The following is an 18,370-nucleotide window of genomic DNA, read 5'->3' as shown; positions in this document are numbered from 1 at the left end:
TTTAACAGCTAAGCTCAGAAAATAATGGTTCTGTTGTATTATCTCTTGAAAATCAAAAACAAGAATCTTACTAGAAAGTGTACTTCTGAATCTCCACCACCGGGCCGTGTAAGGGGTAAAACACTATTTATATGTGAGCTGTCCTTTGCTAGAGTGGGGACCAAAGTAGGAGTACTCTGTCCTTTTTTTTTTTTTTTTCTTGTCCCCCAAAGGTGAAGTCTTTCTTTGTTGCCTAAGGTTGGTCTCAAACTCGGGGGCTCAAGCAGTTCTTCTGCTTCCCAAGTGGCTAGGATTGCAGTGGTTCACCACCACTTCTGGTGGGAGTACTTTATCCTTAAGTGCATCACTGCAAGCAGTGTGAGGTTGAGGTCTTTTTTTGAGGCGGAGTTTCGCTCTTGTTGCCCAGGCTAGAGTGCGGTGGTGCAACTGGCTCACCACAACCTCTGCCTCCTGGGTTCAAGAGATTCTCCAGCTTCAGCCCCCCAAGTAGCTGGGATTACAGACATGCGCCACCACGCCCGACTAATTTTGTATTTTTAGTAGAGACAGGGTTTCTCTATGTTGGTCAGGCTGGTCTCGAACTCCTGATCTCAGGTGATCTGCCCGCCTCAGCCTCCCAAAGTACTGGGATTACAGGCATGAGCCACCATGCCCTGCGAGGTTGAGGTTTTGAGGAGAGTAAATGAAAATGTCACTGCTCTGTTGAGTAACTTTCCATTGTTTCGATCTTGCCAGCCTCTTCTTCCTTCAAGTAAAGTTTGCTTCTGGGGCTTGAATCTGGCCTCTTGCACATTACAGAGCTTGCCCTTTCCCTGTGCTTCTAAGGCACCACCAGGGCTGCTTGGTTAAAAGTAACAACTGGAATTTTGACTGTTTCCATGAATATCTTTTCTGCAGAGACTAATTAGTTGATTTCTTATTTTTCTATGGCAATCTTACAATTTTGAGCTAATATTTATCAGAGCATGACTTCTCTAGTCAGTCTGCCCATTATTCAGGTAGAAATATCTTTTTTTTTTTTTTTTTTTTTTTTTTGAGACAGAGTCTCGTTTTGTTGCCAGGCTGGAGTGCAGTGGTGCTATCTTGGCTCACTGCAACCTCTGCCTCCCGGGTTCAGGCGATTCTCCTGCCTCAGCCTCCCAAATATCTGGGATTACAGGCCCCTGCTACCACGCCCGGCCAATTTTTGTATTTGTAGTAGAGCTGGGGTTTCACCATGTTGGCCAGGATGGTCTCAATCTCCTGACCTCATGATCCGCCCACCTTGGCCTCCCAAAGTGCTGTGATTACAGGCGTGAGCCACTGTACCTGGCCAGAAATACATTTTTTATGTTCCCACAGGCTTTGAGTATGCCTGGGTGCCAGGACTGGCACTGTGGGAAGGCAAGTGAGGCACTCGCCTCAGGCCCAGAGTTTAAGAGGGTGCCAAAAAACTCAGCCATGGAGGTAAATAATATTTCAGTGCCATGTTTTTAAAACTTGATGCAAAAAAATACATGATGAACAAAATATCAGAATGTTGTGTGCTCTCCTTCGCAAGTATTAGCTCTAACGTTTCTTTAATGTCATTTATCTGCAAAAGGCAGTTTTGGTTGCTCCTGCCCTGCCGCTGCAGTAAGGTTTGCTTTCATTGCAGGTCTGAATTTTCTTCAGCGTGTAAGAACTAGCCCTGAAGGCTATGCCCACTTCACTCTTTCTGGAGATTATTATAACCGTGCTCTTTCAGGTCAGTATAAAACATATGTTATCATGGGATTTAAAAAACAAATTTAAACGTTTGCCTGGACCTATTGCTACATAAATTTTACATGAAGGAAAGGGCAGGAGTGGTGTGGGACAGGGAAAGATGAAAACCAAGTAGACTGCATAAACACAGAAAATAAAGATTTTCTGTTGTGCTAAAAACATATCTGTTATGTTGCAACTAAAAAGATATTTTTGGCTGAGGCGGGGGAGTCACTTGAACTCGGGAGGTGGAAGTTGCAGTGAGCTGAGATCGCGCCACTGCTCTCCAGCCTGCATGACAGAGCAAGACTCTGTCTCAAAAAAAATTAAAAAAAAAGATGTTTTTATAGCTAATTCTTTTTGATCCTGCAGTTTGGCTTATTCTAGAATATGCCATTGCTCAATAGTGAAGGATCATTTTTTTGGCCCTGAGAGTAGCTAAATTTCAAGGGAGATTTATGCCCACAAACTTTTTTTTTTTTTTGAGGTGGAGTCTCACTCTGTCACCCAGGCTGCAGTGCAATGGTGTGATCTTGGCTCACTGCAACCTCTACCTCACGAGTTCAAGTGATTCCCCTGCCTCAGCCTCCCAAGTAGCTGGGATTACAGGCGCCTGCCACCATGCCCAGCTAATTTTTTGTATTTTTAATAGAGATGGGGTTTCACCAGGTTGGCCAGGCTAGTCTCGAACTCTGACCTCAGGTGTTCCACCTGCCTCAGCCTCCCAAAGTGCTGGGATTACAGGCGTGAGCCACTGCGCCCAGCCAAGCGTTTTAAACCTCAAGTCCCCTCACTCCCCACTGGGTTCGTTGGTTTTATTTGAATATACTGAGTCGATGACACTGTATATTCTGCCCTACCTACTCTTTAAAAAAAACAAAAACAAACAAACCACTGTTGATCAGAGCAGGCTGTTTTTTGGGAGACATAAACCTCAATAATACCGCAAGCATTTTCAGGTTTCTTTCCTTCCATTTGAAAGACCAAGGTAAGAGCCTATACAGGTTGAAATTCAGAAGCCATAATATATTAGGGCCAAGTGGTTTGAGCAGTAAACTTTTTTGCCTTAAGAGAGCTGAAAGAAGCTCTCATCGGAATTGGTAGTAGGCATGGACAGAGTAAGCAGAGTAGAGCTGGGCAGTCCAAGGTATAAACCTCCAACTGCCTGCTCCCTTTGATTTCAATAAGAAATAAAGCCTTGATTTATTGTGCTGCTGCTGAGTGTTCTCGAGTATTTATCACATTTAATTTTATGTTAGTTAACATTTTCCCTTTGTAACAGATTCACTTAATGCTAACACCCTTATTTCTTCATTGTTCAAAATGTTTCACTTTAGAATAATGGCCCAAGTCTTTCTGAGAGAAACTCTTGCATGTGGGAGCTATTTTTCTGAGAATGATTTGTTTTCTTAGGCCAAATATTGCTTACTTTTAAAGTTGTATGAATACATTCAGGTCACTAAATGTCAAATGGTGTAAGGAGACTAATGTACCTACTGTGTGTTACATACTGGTTTGGATTTGTTCAATGGCTGATTGTGTGAGTCTATTTAAAGATCTGTTAAAAATTAACTGGCTCTGAAAAGTTGAGTCTTTTTAGTCACAGTGATACACCATTTTTCACACCCAAGAAATTAGCAAAACTTAAGTGGGACACTACTAATTATTGGAAGATATAAGCCATAGTCCCTGCTATTAGAACTGTACATTACTACTACTACTTTGTAAAACAATTTGACATGACCTGGTAAATTTGAGTGTAAGCATACTCAACAACCCAGCAATATGTTGCTTCTAGGTCTGTATCGTAGAGACTGTCTTGCCTGTGTGAACTACAGATGTATATAAGGCTGCTTGTAGTAGTATTCCAATAGCAATAAAACTGCAATCAAGTGAATGTCTTTCAGAAGTAGAATGGATAAATAAATTGTATATTCATTATAATGCATGTTAATATTCAGTAGTGAAAACAGTGTACCACGGTGACCTGCATCAATGTGATGTAGCAGTATGCTCAACAGTATGCTCAAAGATGTATTGGTGAGCCAGAGTAGAAACTTGAAAAAGAATGTACATGGGGATTCAGTTTGTGTAAAGATCACAAACAGGACAGTCTAATATGTTCTTAAGAAAGGTATATATGCTTGGTAAAATTGTAAAGAAGAGCAAGGAAATGATTAACTAAAAATTCAAGCAAATGGTCACCTGGAGTTGGGTGGGAGAGGGTTGGTAGGAAGGAGGGGAATGAGATGGTAGGGAGTGGCCCTTGGGGACTTTAATTTTCTATTTCCTAAGTTGGAGAGTGAGTAGATGAGTGTTTGTGGTATTATTTTATATGTTGTTTATATAGTCTTTGTGCATATTTTAAGAAAAAGCAGGCCGGGCGCGGTGGCTCAAGCTTGTAATCCCAGCACTTTGGGAGGCCGAGACGGGCGGATCACGAGGTCAGGAGATAGAGACCATCCTGGCTAACACGGTGAAACCCCGTCTCTACTAAAAAATACAAAAAACTAGCCGGGCGTGGTGGCGGCGCCTGTAGTCCCAGCTACTCGGGAGGCTGAGGCAGGAGAATGGTGTAAACCCGGGAGGCGGAGCTTGCAGTGAGCTGAGATCCGGCCACTGCACTCCACCCTGGGCGACAGAGCCAGACTCCGTCTCAAAAAAAAAAAAAAAGAAAAGAAAAAGAAAAAGTTAATGAGCCTTTGTACGTACCTGTTTATTCAACCAATATATTGGTCCTGTAACCAGGAGAATCAAATTTAGTAGCTATTTAAGACACTTTATTATTTTTCCAATCTTGGTCTGAGACTCCTTTTTCCGTCTTGAGTGTCTCAACACATCCTGCCTGTTCTTTAGTGGAAGAGGGCACATAGGCTGCCTGCCCTCCTTCCTGCCACCTCTGGAAGACCATTGTGGGAGTACATATATGCCCTTCCACTTGTGTCCTCTGACAATGCAGACATCTGTAGGGTGACCTGTAGCTGAAGGTGGTTGGTGCTTTTGTTGTGAAATTGAATTGGAAGTAGAAAGCTATTAAGCTCCAGTTTGTCCTTGCTGAACATTTGCGAGCAGTGTTCCCCTATAAACTCTTGATATCTGCTGAACAGATGTCTTATTTCCTGTGTACTTTTAGGCTGGGAGCCATTTATTGAGCCTTGGCCTTGCTCTGTATCCTGGCAACAGCAGGCAGCTAGTCGTCTTCATCCTCCTCGACTGAAGCTAGAAGCCAAGGCCAAACCTCGTTTGGATATCAATATCACTTCTGTGCTAATTGGTGAGTAGAAAGTTGTCTTTCATGATACCTTTCTGTATCTAAGCTCTGAGTCTGGAAGACTGTTAATCCTAGTTTAGCACATACTTGGGCCTGTACCAGGCATCACTTCTTCATCCTGACTGCTTTCCTGATCAACCCTAATAGCCTTTTGTTTCTCAACCTGTTTCTCCAGTGTTGGCATCCCATAAGGATGCTGTCAGTGGTTAAGCAAGAACTTAGGTTACTTGGGAAACATGAATGGCCATGATGGACTTTCTCCTCATAATGCTTGGTCACTAGAGTTTATTAAATGTCCTGGAAGTGAGTTTAGATTAACTTTGCTTAAGCTGTTCACGGAATAATTCTTAAAAGGTGTGATTTTGACCATATCTTTATAGTAGAATAAATTGCCTTTGTTGTTTCCCATTGTCATTTTGACCTAACTCTGAAAATGACTTGCTTAAGGGTTGCCAGGTTAATGGTGTGTTATCTAAAAGTATCTTTGATATGATATGTGCTGATATGTATATGTACTTTGATATGATATGTATATTTCAGTGATATGACACTGAAATGTACATCTCTGGATTCAATGTCGTAAGAACTGCTCTATTCTTGTATTTCTGCCATCTAAAAGGAAAGCAAATATAATCATACAATCAAGTAGTATATACCTTCACTGTGAAAACTCACATTCATTGTTTGATTTTTTGATCTCCATGATCTGATTTTGGAATTACTATGCTTCATCTTTGAGCAATAACATATACTATTGCAAATTGTGAACTTTCTTTGGTGTGTATGTTGGATTGAGGCTTTTAGAATATCCACTTCCTTATGCATGTCAGAGTAGGATGGAAAGAATGTATTGTGAAATGAGACCATAAGTTTGTTGACCCCCCCAAATTTAAAACCACTGTTTTATATGATCAGATTTCATCTACTAATTTGCCTGGTTATTCATATCACCTAGAAAATAGTAAATTGATCCTATGATATCTCTAAACTGTAATGTTTTGACTCCTACATTGTTTCTCACAACATCTCTTACTCTAGAAGGTTAGAGAAAGTTTGTGGTAGTCTTTTGAAAAGCTGCAGTAAATAAGAACTTACCTACAGGGTTCTTACTGGTATTTCTGATGAGCACAGTATATATTTCTTTAAGAATATCTTCTGGCTGTGCACATTGGCTCATGCTTGTAATCCCAGGTCTTTGGGAAGCCAAGATGGGAGGCTCACTTGAGACCAGAAGTTCCAGACCAGCCTGGGCAACATTGTGAGACCTTGTCTCTACAAAAATAAACAATTAGCTGGACATAGTGGCATGCATCTGTAGTCCCAGCTACTCAGGAGGCTGAGGTGGAAGGATCACTTGAGCACAGGAGTTCAAGGTTACAGCGAGCTATGATTGTGCCAGTGTACTCCAGCCTTGGAGACAGAGCAAGACCCTGTCTCTAAAAACACCAGCCAAACAAAAAGTCTTCCAAAAGGCATTCTTGTCAGTGGTAAAATTTGTTTTGTTTTTTCACCTTCAATTCCTTATTCCGAATACTGTTCTGAAACCCAGAAACGTTGCTGTGACCTCTTAGTGTTTAAATAAATATTACTTCTGTAGCCAGGTGTTGTAATTGAAAACCAGAAGCCAATAATTCTTCTTCCAAAAAGTATAACATCTTAATTAGTATAAAAGATCTTCATCTAGGTGTGGTGCACTGTAATTATTTTTGTTAACCTGCTATCCCCAGTGTAATTCTCTCACAGAAGTAAAACTACCTGTAGAGAATTGTCTGCTGAATTTCAGCCTCTGTAGTGCAGTGGCATGATCTCGGCTCACTGCAACCTCCACCTCCCAGGTTCAAGCGATTGTCCCGCCTCAGCCTACTGAGTAGCCGGGATTACAGGCTCCTGCCACCACGCCCATATAATTTTTGTATTTTTAGTAGAGATGGGGTTTTGCTATGTGGGCCGGGCTGGTCTCAAACTCCTGGACTCAAGTGATCTGCCCGCCTCAGCCTCCCAAAGTGCTGAGATTACAGACATGAGCCACCGTGCCCGGCCTCCATATAAATTTTAGATTCAACTTTTAAAATTCTACAAAATGCCCTATAGGTATTTTGATGGGGATTGTATTGAATGTATAGATTGGTTTGAAGAGAGTTTTGTGGCGATGGTTGCCTGTTCATCGTAACCTCTTTCAATAGAGCGTGAGGCTCTCCAGGGCACAGACTTTCTCAGAATCTAGCACAGGCCAGGCATGTAATGAGACACTCAATAAAAGCTTGTTTTGAGGTATTGAAATTATTTGACTTGAACCCTCCACCTTTTTTGCTTCTCTTAATATATCTGGGGGATTCTTTCTAGACCAGTATGTAAGTACCAAGGAATCATGGATGGCAGATTACTGTAAAGATGACAAGGAAATAGAGTCAACTAAATCAGAAGATTGGATGGGCTCTTCGGTGGATCCTCCATGTTTTGGACAAAGTAAGAGTTTTCACTACACATGTTTAACTAAATCATTTTTGACCTACAAAGCAATGCTCCACTGAGAAATTCACATGGAACCATCATTCTGCGTGGAAAAACCTACAGGAAATTCTGACTATCTTCTATAGTTCTGTTTTAGTCTTTGCAGGAGACAGTTTTCTGGCTTGAACTACTGAACTTATAAATGTGGGCTGTAATTCCACCTTTGCGGGGGAGAAAAGATCTGCAACACGTAATTCCTCAGTCCTGGTAATAATGCACATGAACTGGTGCGCCTGAGAGTGCATCAGGATCAGCTGTGGTTTGTGTTTTGCTCTGCACAACATTGATTTTCTAATTGATTGGATTTTTTTGACCAGATTTTTAAAAGCATCTAAAACGGTCTTCTAAACCTAGAGAGAGAGGGTTTGGACATATTCTTGAAAAGAGGGTGAGCAGGAGCCCATGTGGAAAAAGTTGTTAAAAAGGGAGCCCTGGCCGGGCGCGGTGGCTCAAGCCTGTAATCCCAGTACTTTGGGAGGCCGAGACGGGCGGATCACGAGGTCAGGAGATCAAGACCATCCTGGCTAACACGGTGAAACCCCGTCTCTACTAAAAAATACAAAAACCTAGCCAGGCGAGGTGGCGGGCGCCTGTAGTCCCAGCTACTCGGGAGGCTGAGGCAGGAGAATGGCGTGAACCCGGGAGGCGGAGCTTGCAGTGAGCTGAGATCCGGCCACTGCACTCCAGTCTGGGTGATAAAGCGAGACTCTGTCTCAACAACAACAACAACAACAACAACAACAAAAAAAAAAGGGAGCCCTGTGCTGTTTATAAAAGAATTGAATGCCCTGCCTCTTGAAGAAAGAGGAGTCAGCTTGCTCTCTGTTGGTGATGCTTTCTTTCCTTATTTAATGACTCGCCAGCTCTGTTTTCCTCGGAGCTGGGGAGATGGTGATGGACAACTGCATGGTCTTAGTTGTTCCACAAGCCATTGTCATCCAAATTCAACTCAGCTCCAACTCTTAGAATGTGGTTTCTTTGGGGAGTCTTGGCTGGACTTCACATAGCTCATGAATACTTAAATATTCCATCTGGTCTGCAAACGTGTCATGGGAAGATGGGTGTTCTTAGTGTATGAAGTAATTGTACTGGTTCATCTCTCCTCAGGGTGTATAAGTGGACTTTCTATCTGCCTTGTACTTCTAGAAAGAGACACAAAGAATTGTCAGCTGTGCTTGTTCTCTGTTTTCCCAGGCTGTTGTTTCTGAGTCTCAAGGTCATTACTTAGGAGCCAGGGCTTTTCAGATATTGTCAGCTTGGATTTTGGCTCCTCCTCCAACCTTCCCAATTTGTGTGTCAAGAAATTGTAACATAGTCTACCCAGAAGACTCTAAATAATTTTTGTTATATGTCCAAGAGAGTGTGTTTCTAAAACATTATTCATGCAGGGGCATCTTCATTTCGGAGTCAAACTCTAGCAAGGCCTAGTCTGCAAGATTCTGATGAAAGATTTTCTTGTCCCTCTCTTTCTTCTTTCCTTCCTCCCTCCCTGCCTCCCTCTCTTCCTTCCTTTTTAAAAGTTTTGTCCCTCTCTCTCTTTAGTTAAAAAACTTCCTCATCTATATTAAATGCTGGTGCTGAGTTAAAGCTTGATTTTTATTTATTTAAAGATTTTTATGATTACTTAGGCTTATAAAAGTGTAATATATCTTTTTAATAAGACATAACTTGAAGATGCATAAACTTCCAAACCTCTTTTCTTATTGGAAATTCCTGGATGGTAGTATAGCACCTGCCAGGATTGTATTCTTTTAGCAGGCCTACTAAAATGATCGTTGGGAATTTATTTTGAAAGCGAGTAGGTTTCAGCCTTGTTGAACTAATCACAAACGTTCAGGTCTTATTCAAGAACAGTAAGTCATATTTCCTCAAAAGTTATGCTTTTTATTCAGACCAGCCTTAAAATGAACCCTTGGGCATAGCCCTTAACATGAAATTTAGCCTAAGGGACCTGCTGCTTTCTCACCGTTCCTTTATCAGGGGAAAGAAAATACCAGCCTCCTTTTGACAAAATTGTTGGCTTTGTTCAGTCAGGGCTGAGATTTTGCTGGTAAACCTGGGTGATGTGGCACTTCATTAAATTTATTAGTTTTGTATTCCAAGGACATTTTATGAAAGTATCAAATATTCTGAAAACTTCCATGCTTGATTTTAGAATTTAAATAAACACTATGAGACAACTCCTTGGTAGAGATTGTTTAAATTTGGAACACATACTGTCTCTTCCCCTGAATTTTTGAGATCCCCTGAGACTGGCATTTTACTTCTGTGTTTTACCAGTTGGAATGGAGCAACCTCCACTAAAATCTGTACTGATTGATTTTTGTAACTTCTTAATGCCATTTAAGAACATAACACCTTTAAATTAAAAATCTTCAAAAGGCTTGTCATTCTGTTCAAGAGAAAGTTCAATATATATTCTTCTAATTCAGGAAAAAGAAAAAAAAAAAAAGGAGCGTGCTACTTTGATCCAGCCTCCACAATAAAAACTAGTATAAAAATGTGTTTGCTTTGTCAAGTATATCCATAACTCTTAGTAATCACTGATGGGAATGACCCTGTACTTGCATGATGCTTGCTATTTTTGTAATGTTCTCTATTTGTGCTTATCGTTTGGAAGTGAGTCTTCTTATTTCACTGTATTTATTCTTAGCCTCTAACTTTGTCTCTCCTGTCTACCAGGCCTCCCCCTTGTCTACCTTAGAACTAGGAGTACAGCCAGTCTGACTAACCTAGAGCACCAGATCTATGCTAGAGGTACAGTATAGCCAAGCGAGGGCTTGCTTTATTTTCTTGTTTTAAGAACTGCCTTATACATGAATTTTTTTTTAAATGAGTGGGAGCTGAATGGGGGTATTCCGTGTCATGAGTACTTCAGTAATAGGAAAGAACATTTCCAACTGATGAACACAGTGGTGCTTTGTATTAGCTGATTCTTACATAGTTTCCCTTCCATCTCCCTTAACTTTGGTGGAAATGGAATAAACTCCACAATGTATGATGCAGAAATATGTTAAGACAATGTCAATTAGAGGTGATTTCTCATATTGAAGAGCAAGTGGATGGAGGAACACCATGCTCCATCAAGCAGTGGTGCCACAACTCTTAAGTTTATAAAATACGCGCTGAAGATTCCCATGGGAATGCATGGGGCTCTGAAACAGGCACTATAACAATAGGGATAGCGCAAAAAAAAAAAAAAAAAAATCTCAGTAAATAATTGCTCAGACACAAACCTTAATTTCTTTGGATGCCAATGTTTGTGTTTAGAAGGTAAAAAAGAAAATTTTATTTCTATATCTGACCCTTGAAAGTTTCTTGAGAAATTCACTGGTAAGTGAATATGGTAGAAAACACCATGATCATTGAGGAATTGGGGTCCCAAGATGTTCATTTTTTGGTTTTAGGGAGTGCAACTTAATCTGAATGATTTATGTGTGCACATGGCAAATTCCAGATCGTTCATCACAATTTTTTTAAATAAAAAGAGGCCACAGGAATATAGAACAGGGATGTTAATACTCAGGGTCCATTGCCCTGGGTTTTTTTTTTTTCTGGACAATTTTACCAGGATGGATGTTTGAGGGAGGGCTCACGAAGAAAGCCCAGAGCTGAATCTTAATTTATTCATGTATTTCTGCTTCTAAGCTTTCTGTATGTTACTTAATCTTTCAGGCTTGGCCAAGCATTATTCCTGTTTAGCTGATAAGGACAGTGAGGTTCAGAGACATTAGGTGATTTGCCTTAATTCACTTGACCAGCTAGTAGCAAACCTAGTACTTTAATCTGCTTCTTAGGATTTACAAACCAGGTCCTTTCTGATGGACTGAGCTGCTTACATAGCATGACAACCTACACTGTTTATAATGGCAGAATTACTGTGTGAAATAAGTCCAAAGGGGTAGAAATTTCCTTAGCTGGAGCTGTTTGAAGCTGAACTTGGATTTGGGTAGCTTTAGATTCTCTCTCAGCCCATGAAGAAATTGGGTTTGGTCACTAGAGGCAGATTTTCTGAGGCCACTAGGGAATAATGTTCTCTTTGATGGACTTGGGAACTTTTGTCTCTGGTGCTGTGCCAAAGGCAAGTACATAGTTTATTTGGATCCTGGTGCAGGAGATGTCAGATTTGTTGCCTGATGTTGGGTTTGGATTTGTGTGCATGCTGTGTATTTTTATCCTCAGAGAAATGGGTTATTGAAGCCTGTGCCGTTATGTCTAATCAATGCAAGAAGCTTGGAGACCTAAGCGTTGTGCCTACCCATGCTATTGAACTCCAAAGCAGTATACTTGTGAATGTATTTGTATGGATTCGCAGCACTTTATTCTGTATAACAAACTGATCAAAGCCATCTGCCACCTGTTCTTTTTAAATCTAATTTGCAAATGGAAACTTACAGTCTGGCTCACAGTGGGATATGAAAGCACATCTGGCTTCTTTTTCTCCGGGGCCCTTTATCTACTGTAATAAAAGCAGCTCTCTCATTGCACTCATAGAAGAGGGAGGTGCCTTTCAAAGTGCCACAATAAATACCGTTTACCCTGCAGACAGCTCTTAAATTTTTTACTCCCCCTCTGCTCTTGTCAGCAGCCTTACAGCTACTCCTTAATTTTCTACTTGATGAGCACTAATTTTTTTTTAAAGCAAACTTTGGGAGCTAAGTAAGGCCATTGGGGTGAGAAATGGGCATATTCCTAGTGGAGATTATCTTTAGAAGTATTTGGGGTATCTCTAAATGACTGACCGCAAAATTGTGGGAGCACACTGGAGACTGCTCATTTATTTAGCAGATTACTCTCTGTTAGACTCCCCTGAGCCATCGTCGTTATCAAAATAGAACTTGCCTTGACCCAAAATTGCTTGGTTTGCATTGTTTACAGTACTAACCTCTCAAAACTTTAAAAGAGATAAGGGAAAAACGGAAGTGATTGCTTTTTAAAAGGCAGTGATGATTACCGACTGTTAGGGTACAGCCCCAGCCTCAGTCTGGAGGATGCAGAAGGCAGGACATGTTGCAGTTTGTCTTCTCGATTTTGTTGGCAGAAGATGTTCTATAGGATGAATTCAGTTTTGCTACAGTGTTCCCTGCAGTTAGCATTTTCAGCGTCCTCTAGATGTCATTTTCTCCCAACTGCAGAGCATGTGGGTTACGGTCTTTCTCACGCTGTCGTCGTACTTTAATGCTAGACACGTAAGAAGATTGAGCCACACCTCCCTTTTTTTGTTGGTTGTGTACGAGTGTTGTGAACACGTCAACCAGGAGGCTTTCTCACACTGGTTTGCTGCTGCTGCCTCCCTATTTGTGTGGCCAGTGGAGGAGACAGGCCCTTGGTTAGAGGAGCTGCTTCCCTTCCTTTCGGTACTCTGTGTTCCATGTGGAACCACATACCATGGGCAGTGGTACCTGCAGAGGGATCTGTCTGCCAAAGCGGCTGGGGCACCAGAAAACCTGCTTTGGGTTTCTTACAACCTTTGTAGTCAGGTCACCGCTCTCTAGAATTTGGTTACTGACAGTTTTGTGTTGATTGCTATTTCTTTACACTTTCCCTGATTAGAAGCTTTTTGTGCAATGAAGCCGTATTTTATGTTCCTTTTATGGTTTCCACGGTACCCACCTTATAATAGATGGTGGTAGTGGTATCTATGTTTAAAAAGTGGGCTAACAATTTTGTTTGAAAAGCTTTGAGATGGGATACTTCTGACTTTCCAGGGAGACAAAAACAACTATTAGTATAAAAGAATAGGAAAGAATGTTTTTATTTTATTTTGTTGCAAAATGCATACTATGACTGTAGGGTAACTTATATAAAGACAGGCTTCCTTAAGGTAAAGGCTTTTTGGAAAAAGTTTAAATAAGTACGTATGATATATCTTGCTACATTTTAGGTTACCCACTTAGAATATAGTTCTTGGGAGTAATGGGGAGGTTCATTTTTCTTTCTTTTGTGATTCCCACCAGGTTAAGTCCTGATGCCTTCTTCTGAGAGATAAGGCCTGTAAAACTTGTAGAAGGATTGGGGGCTGGGAATGGTCAGGCAGGGAACAAATCCTCTATAGCAGCCAGCAAATACATGGAGCTTCCGTTCGTCCTGTTCCTTCTTTCTTGCTTCCACCTTCAGCGCCTTTGCACAAGAGACAAATTTGGGCACTGTCTCCAGGTAGGGGGAGGGTCTCTGCCATGCAGACAGAGGCGTCTGCTAATAGCCTTCTTCTGTTTGTCGCAGCAGAGGTGAAAACCCCCAAGCGCCGGCAGCCATTTGTCCCCTTTGCTCTGAGGAACCACACGGGATGCACTTTGTGGTTTGCCACCCTGACCACCACACCCACCAGGTAAGCAGTCAGTTTGTATTACCCCGAGTCATCTCTGCCACCAAAGCCTTCTGGTGCCAGCCCAGTAGAGCAAGATGGGCCCCCTCTTGAGGCTCTTGGGATGATATTTGAATGAATAACTTGCCGTCTTGCTGAGATTTATGATGGAGGTTCTGGTTTTGTAGAGAATCTATAGTCAGAGAAGCAGGTCCTGAGTCTAATTATGATCTTGATTTTGGTATACCTTGTGTTTAAAAGCCAAGCAAATTAAGAATGTGAGTAGGAAGATGAAAAAGCCATTCTATCTTTTCTCCTCGATCTCTATCTTCTTTCTCGTTTTAAAGAAGCAATGTATGGTTATTATACCAAATGTTTTGCCATTTTATTCCAAGACTGCTTTGAAAAAATTCCCGTTCTCCCTCTATCCTAAAAGAATTCTTTCATACCTAAAACGCATTTCACCCCAGATAGAATTGGGTGGAGTTTGGAGAACAAAGGAGACTTTACCTAAGCCAGGCAAGAACCTTTTTTAACAACTTTCTGCCTGTTTAGATCTTGGCTCAGCCTTCCAAGTACATGGTGATTGTTCCAGCCTAGGTCATGAAGTGCATGGCATGAGTAACAGAATCCATTGATTTGAAATCACATTTCTCCGACCTCCCCCAAGTATGAGACTGCTCTAGAAGAGAAGCTTTTTTGTTTTAACAGTGTAGGTCTGTTTAATTCTAACTAGTCACTTAAATGCCACTTGAAAAAGTCATGCCTTAATTCACATGTACCACAGATTCTACTGCTTGAGGTAAGTGCCTACAGAGTGACAGCTTTCAGCTATTTCTAAAATTTCAAATAAGTTGTGATTCAGCACGAAGATAGCTATAGTTAGCGACCCTCAGGGTCATTCTTTGTGGCTGGGTCATGCAGCCTTTTATTGCTGGGAATTGAGTTGTGAGAAGGTTCTGCTCTTCTGCACGGGGCTCCTGTGAGAGGGAGCTGGGAAGAAAGAGGGACAGGCTGATGTCGTCTGATTTGGTTTCAGGGCCGCACTGTCTCACAGTGGGAGTCCAGGGGTGGTTCCAGAAGGGAATGGAACATTTCTCGATGATACTCACAATGTTAGTGAATGGCGAGAAGTCCTCACAGGCGAAGAGATACCGTTTGAATTTGAAGCAAGAGGAAAGTTAAGACACAGGTAAGTATGGTTTATTCTTTTCCTTAAAAAATAAAAAGTGGATGTAACTGAGGATCCTTAGTGTTTTGCCTTTTCACTTTCCTTATTATTTGATTGTATTTATTTTTGAGACAGGGTCTTCTTGCTCTGTTGCCCAGGCTGGAGTGCAGTGGCACGATCTCGGCTCACTGTGGCGTCTGCCTCCCGGGTTCAAGCAACTCTGCCACCTGAGCCTCCTGAGTAGCTGGAATTACAGGGATGCTCCACCACACCCGGCTAAGTTTTTATTTTTAGTAGAGATGGGGTTTCATCATGTTGGCCAGGCTGGTCTTGAAATCCTGACCTCAAGTGATGCACCTCAGCCTCCCAAAGTGCTGGGATTACAGGTGTCAGCCACCACACCTGGCGCCTTATTAATGATTTTAATGTCTTCTTTTTAAAAGATATTTCTTAAATCAGTGTTTCCTTTTATTATTTTATTTTATTTTATTTTTATAGAAATGAAATCTCACTGTGTTGCCCAGGCTGATCTCAAACTCCTGGGCTCAAGCAGTTCTCTCACCTCGGCCTCCCAAAGTGCTAGGATTATAGGCGTGAGCCACTGTACCCAGCCTCCTTTTAAAAAATAAAGACTTTGCTGCCGTCTTAGAAATACATGTCTTTTCGTTAACTATCCACTTACTTGACATATGAGGTGATAACCTGTGTGTTTCACGTAATTTGGTGGAAACATAGACATATCATAACCCTCAAGTTCTTTGCATCTTGGCCTGATTTTCATGATTCATTGGTGATATGGTATTCTTAAAAGGTTCTCAGAGCATGTTGATTTCCATTTTAATGTACATGTATGCCACATAGTGCTTCTAGCAAGCAGATAGTTTCAGGACTCAAAGCTAATGATAAGACAAATTCTGATTCTAAAAAGAACTGATCTGGGGAGACTGCTAGCTGATGCGTTCCTGAAGTACCCATACTAAAAACTGGAATGAATGTGGAAAAAAGGTTCTATCTGATTACTGAGAGATCATAAACTGTCCAATAAAGTGTTGTATTATTTACAAATATTTTTCTGTGCACAGGCTATCCAGTGGATATGAATAGGTTAAGACAGCATTTGAATAGGTTAAGATTTAATATTTGAGCCTCATGTTTGTTTTCAAGCTGAGCTGAAATTGAAGGGATTGGCTTTAGCTTTCTGTAATCATGTGCTTTTTGTGGTGTTTTCAGTGACTGAATGTAAACTTGCTCACGAGTCAAGCAGGTTTCCTTTTGCACGGCTTTGGTACCTGCACACATTGTTCCCAAGAAGCAAGAGTTCTGAACGTGTGGGCTCCAGGGATTTTATAGGGAAAAAAAAAAAAGTCACTATACTGGGCACATGTGTACTTGGAAGCCACTTTAGTTTCCAGCTATGAGCAGTGAGCATTTTCCTATTGGTCCCCACAGTTCTTGGAGAAGCTAACTACAGAACTGTTGGGAACATTTCTGGATAAGCCCAGCCTCTGTCATATCAGAAAGGGTTTGACCTCTTTGTCATTTCCGTTTTTGTTTCCACGTTTCGTAATCCATTTCAAGTGCCACTATTCTGCTTGAATTCTTCAAAATAAATGCCTTTTCTGGCTTTTTCCCCTTTTGGCACACTGCACCCCACTCCATGCCTCCCTCCCCGCTTCCTGTCAGCCTCAAATCCAGTTCCCCATTTCACTTCTGGCTTGAATTAGGCAAAATCTAAAATAGAATTAAATGTGCAGTTTCCTCCTGTTCCTCCTGTTCTGCCCACTGCCTTCTGCTCCAGTTTCAGTCGAGCACAGGAGCCCTGAAATGAGTGCTGCGCCTCTCCTGCCCCGTCTGCACTCACGCAGGGCTGGAGCCAAACAACCTCATGTGGTTCTGAGCGAAGAAGGATTTCAACAAAGGAACCAAGAATAATTTTTTTATGCATTTCCAAGATTATGGTTATATGATTAAATCGCTACCGCCTTTTTACCACCCCAGTGACATCATTATATAGGTTGGGGTGACGGTTGGTGGGGGAAAGACCTTGTCTTGTGTACAGGATTTGCGTGGTTTGTACAATGGAGGACAAGTGCCACTCTTACTCAGTCAAGCTTTACAGATCTTGCAGTTTGTGTTGTAAGTGTAAAACCCAGTTAAACGGTGCTCCTGATTTCCCTTGCATTAGGTAATCTGCAAAAGGTTTAGCCGATCATTATATACTAATGATCTTATATAATGATCTTACTTCATTATATACTAAATCAGATTCGTGTCTTTGCTTCTACTTTTCATCCCTTCTGGAGGTTGTGCTTCATATCTCTTTGTTCTGCCTGACAGACACACCCATGACCTCCGGATTCATCAACTGCAAGTGAGAGTCAATGGCTGGGAGCAAGTGAGCCCAGTGTCTGTGGACAAAGTCGGGACCTTTTTTCGATACGCAGCACCAGATAAAAATTCATCTTCCTCTACGGTGTGTGACTGTCAGAAAGTCAGAGGGTTAAGCCTGTAATAAGCTTACTCTAATGAAACTTTCTTGTTCTTTCTTTCCCCTAATTCTAGGACTGACTGGGTCAGTTGTAGGCATTGGCAATCAATATGTAGATAAGCCAGGCGATGGTTAGTTTCAGTAGAAAAACAAGATTTAAAATCAGCAGTAACACGTTTCCTCACCTGTGCAGATCTATTTCGTGCTAGCAGGCCTGACGGGCAATTTACTAGTCTGCTGAACCTGAGTCTTGGCTTTATTTCACATATTGTTAGGCTTTCCATATACACTGTCTCTTTAATATTTCTTATAATGCAGCACCTTGATCCTTTTACTCTGTCTCTAAACCTTTCTCTGTGGCACAAAGAGAGATGTCCACTATTGTTTACTTTCTGATCACACATGCTCTCATGCACCCTTCCCCCAGTTTCATCCCTGCCTGTAGTCCTAGTGGTTGGAGGGACAGGAAGTGATGCACGTAGCATCCCTGACTTGTAAATGCAGGTGGAGGCTGACATCCTGGCTGACAGAGCTGCCATGGTGCTCTTGCCCCATCCTCATTCATACTTCATGGAATACTTGCACTTATTTTTGGGTAGCCAGTGGTGAGGTGGAAATGCAGATTTGCAGAGATATTACAGCTTTCTTCATGAAAAATATTCTTAGAGAACACTGTTGCATAAGTGTTCATTTTTACTGTTGCTCTTGTGCCCCAAGTTTCTTAGACCAAAAAAAAACAAAAAACAAAAACAAAACCTTTTCAGGATTACTTTTCAGCCTAAGCTTATGTCTGGTAATGAAAGGACCAGTTCCCTCATAGGTGCCTTTCCTACTGCATTGATGTGTTGGGGAGAAATTTGGCATACGTTAAATGGTTATAAAATGAATATTGTTGTTTCC

At 41.5% G+C, this 18,370-nt stretch overlaps 1 protein-coding gene across 5 annotated transcripts in view; it reads left to right on the top strand.

Annotated features, from left to right (window-relative positions):
• The window catches only part of VPS13D (vacuolar protein sorting 13 homolog D), a 289,932-nt gene that overhangs the window by 104,601 nt on the left and 166,961 nt on the right, over window positions 1–18,370 (top strand). For 2 of the 5 annotated variants that reach the window (XM_007980499.3, XM_073007835.1), the window contains 7 exons: window positions 1,637–1,726; window positions 4,859–4,999; window positions 7,340–7,462; window positions 10,190–10,264; window positions 13,730–13,835; window positions 14,851–15,003; window positions 17,320–17,455. In XM_007980499.3, coding sequence (XP_007978690.3) covers window positions 1,637–1,726; window positions 4,859–4,999; window positions 7,340–7,462; window positions 10,190–10,264; window positions 13,730–13,835; window positions 14,851–15,003; window positions 17,320–17,455 — 824 coding nt within the window. The remainder of the gene's footprint in view (window positions 1–1,636; window positions 1,727–4,858; window positions 5,000–7,339; window positions 7,463–10,189; window positions 10,265–13,729; window positions 13,836–14,850; window positions 15,004–17,319; window positions 17,456–18,370) is intronic. The other 3 variants (XM_007980500.3, XM_007980502.3, XM_007980501.3) reach the window with 3 other exon arrangements.

Source organism: Chlorocebus sabaeus, chromosome 20 (assembly GCF_047675955.1).
Source record: "Chlorocebus sabaeus isolate Y175 chromosome 20, mChlSab1.0.hap1, whole genome shotgun sequence".
NCBI classification, from domain to species: domain Eukaryota; kingdom Metazoa; phylum Chordata; class Mammalia; order Primates; family Cercopithecidae; genus Chlorocebus; species Chlorocebus sabaeus.
Note: the sequence above shows the minus strand (reverse complement) of the source record. Positions and strands in the feature narration are given on the sequence as shown.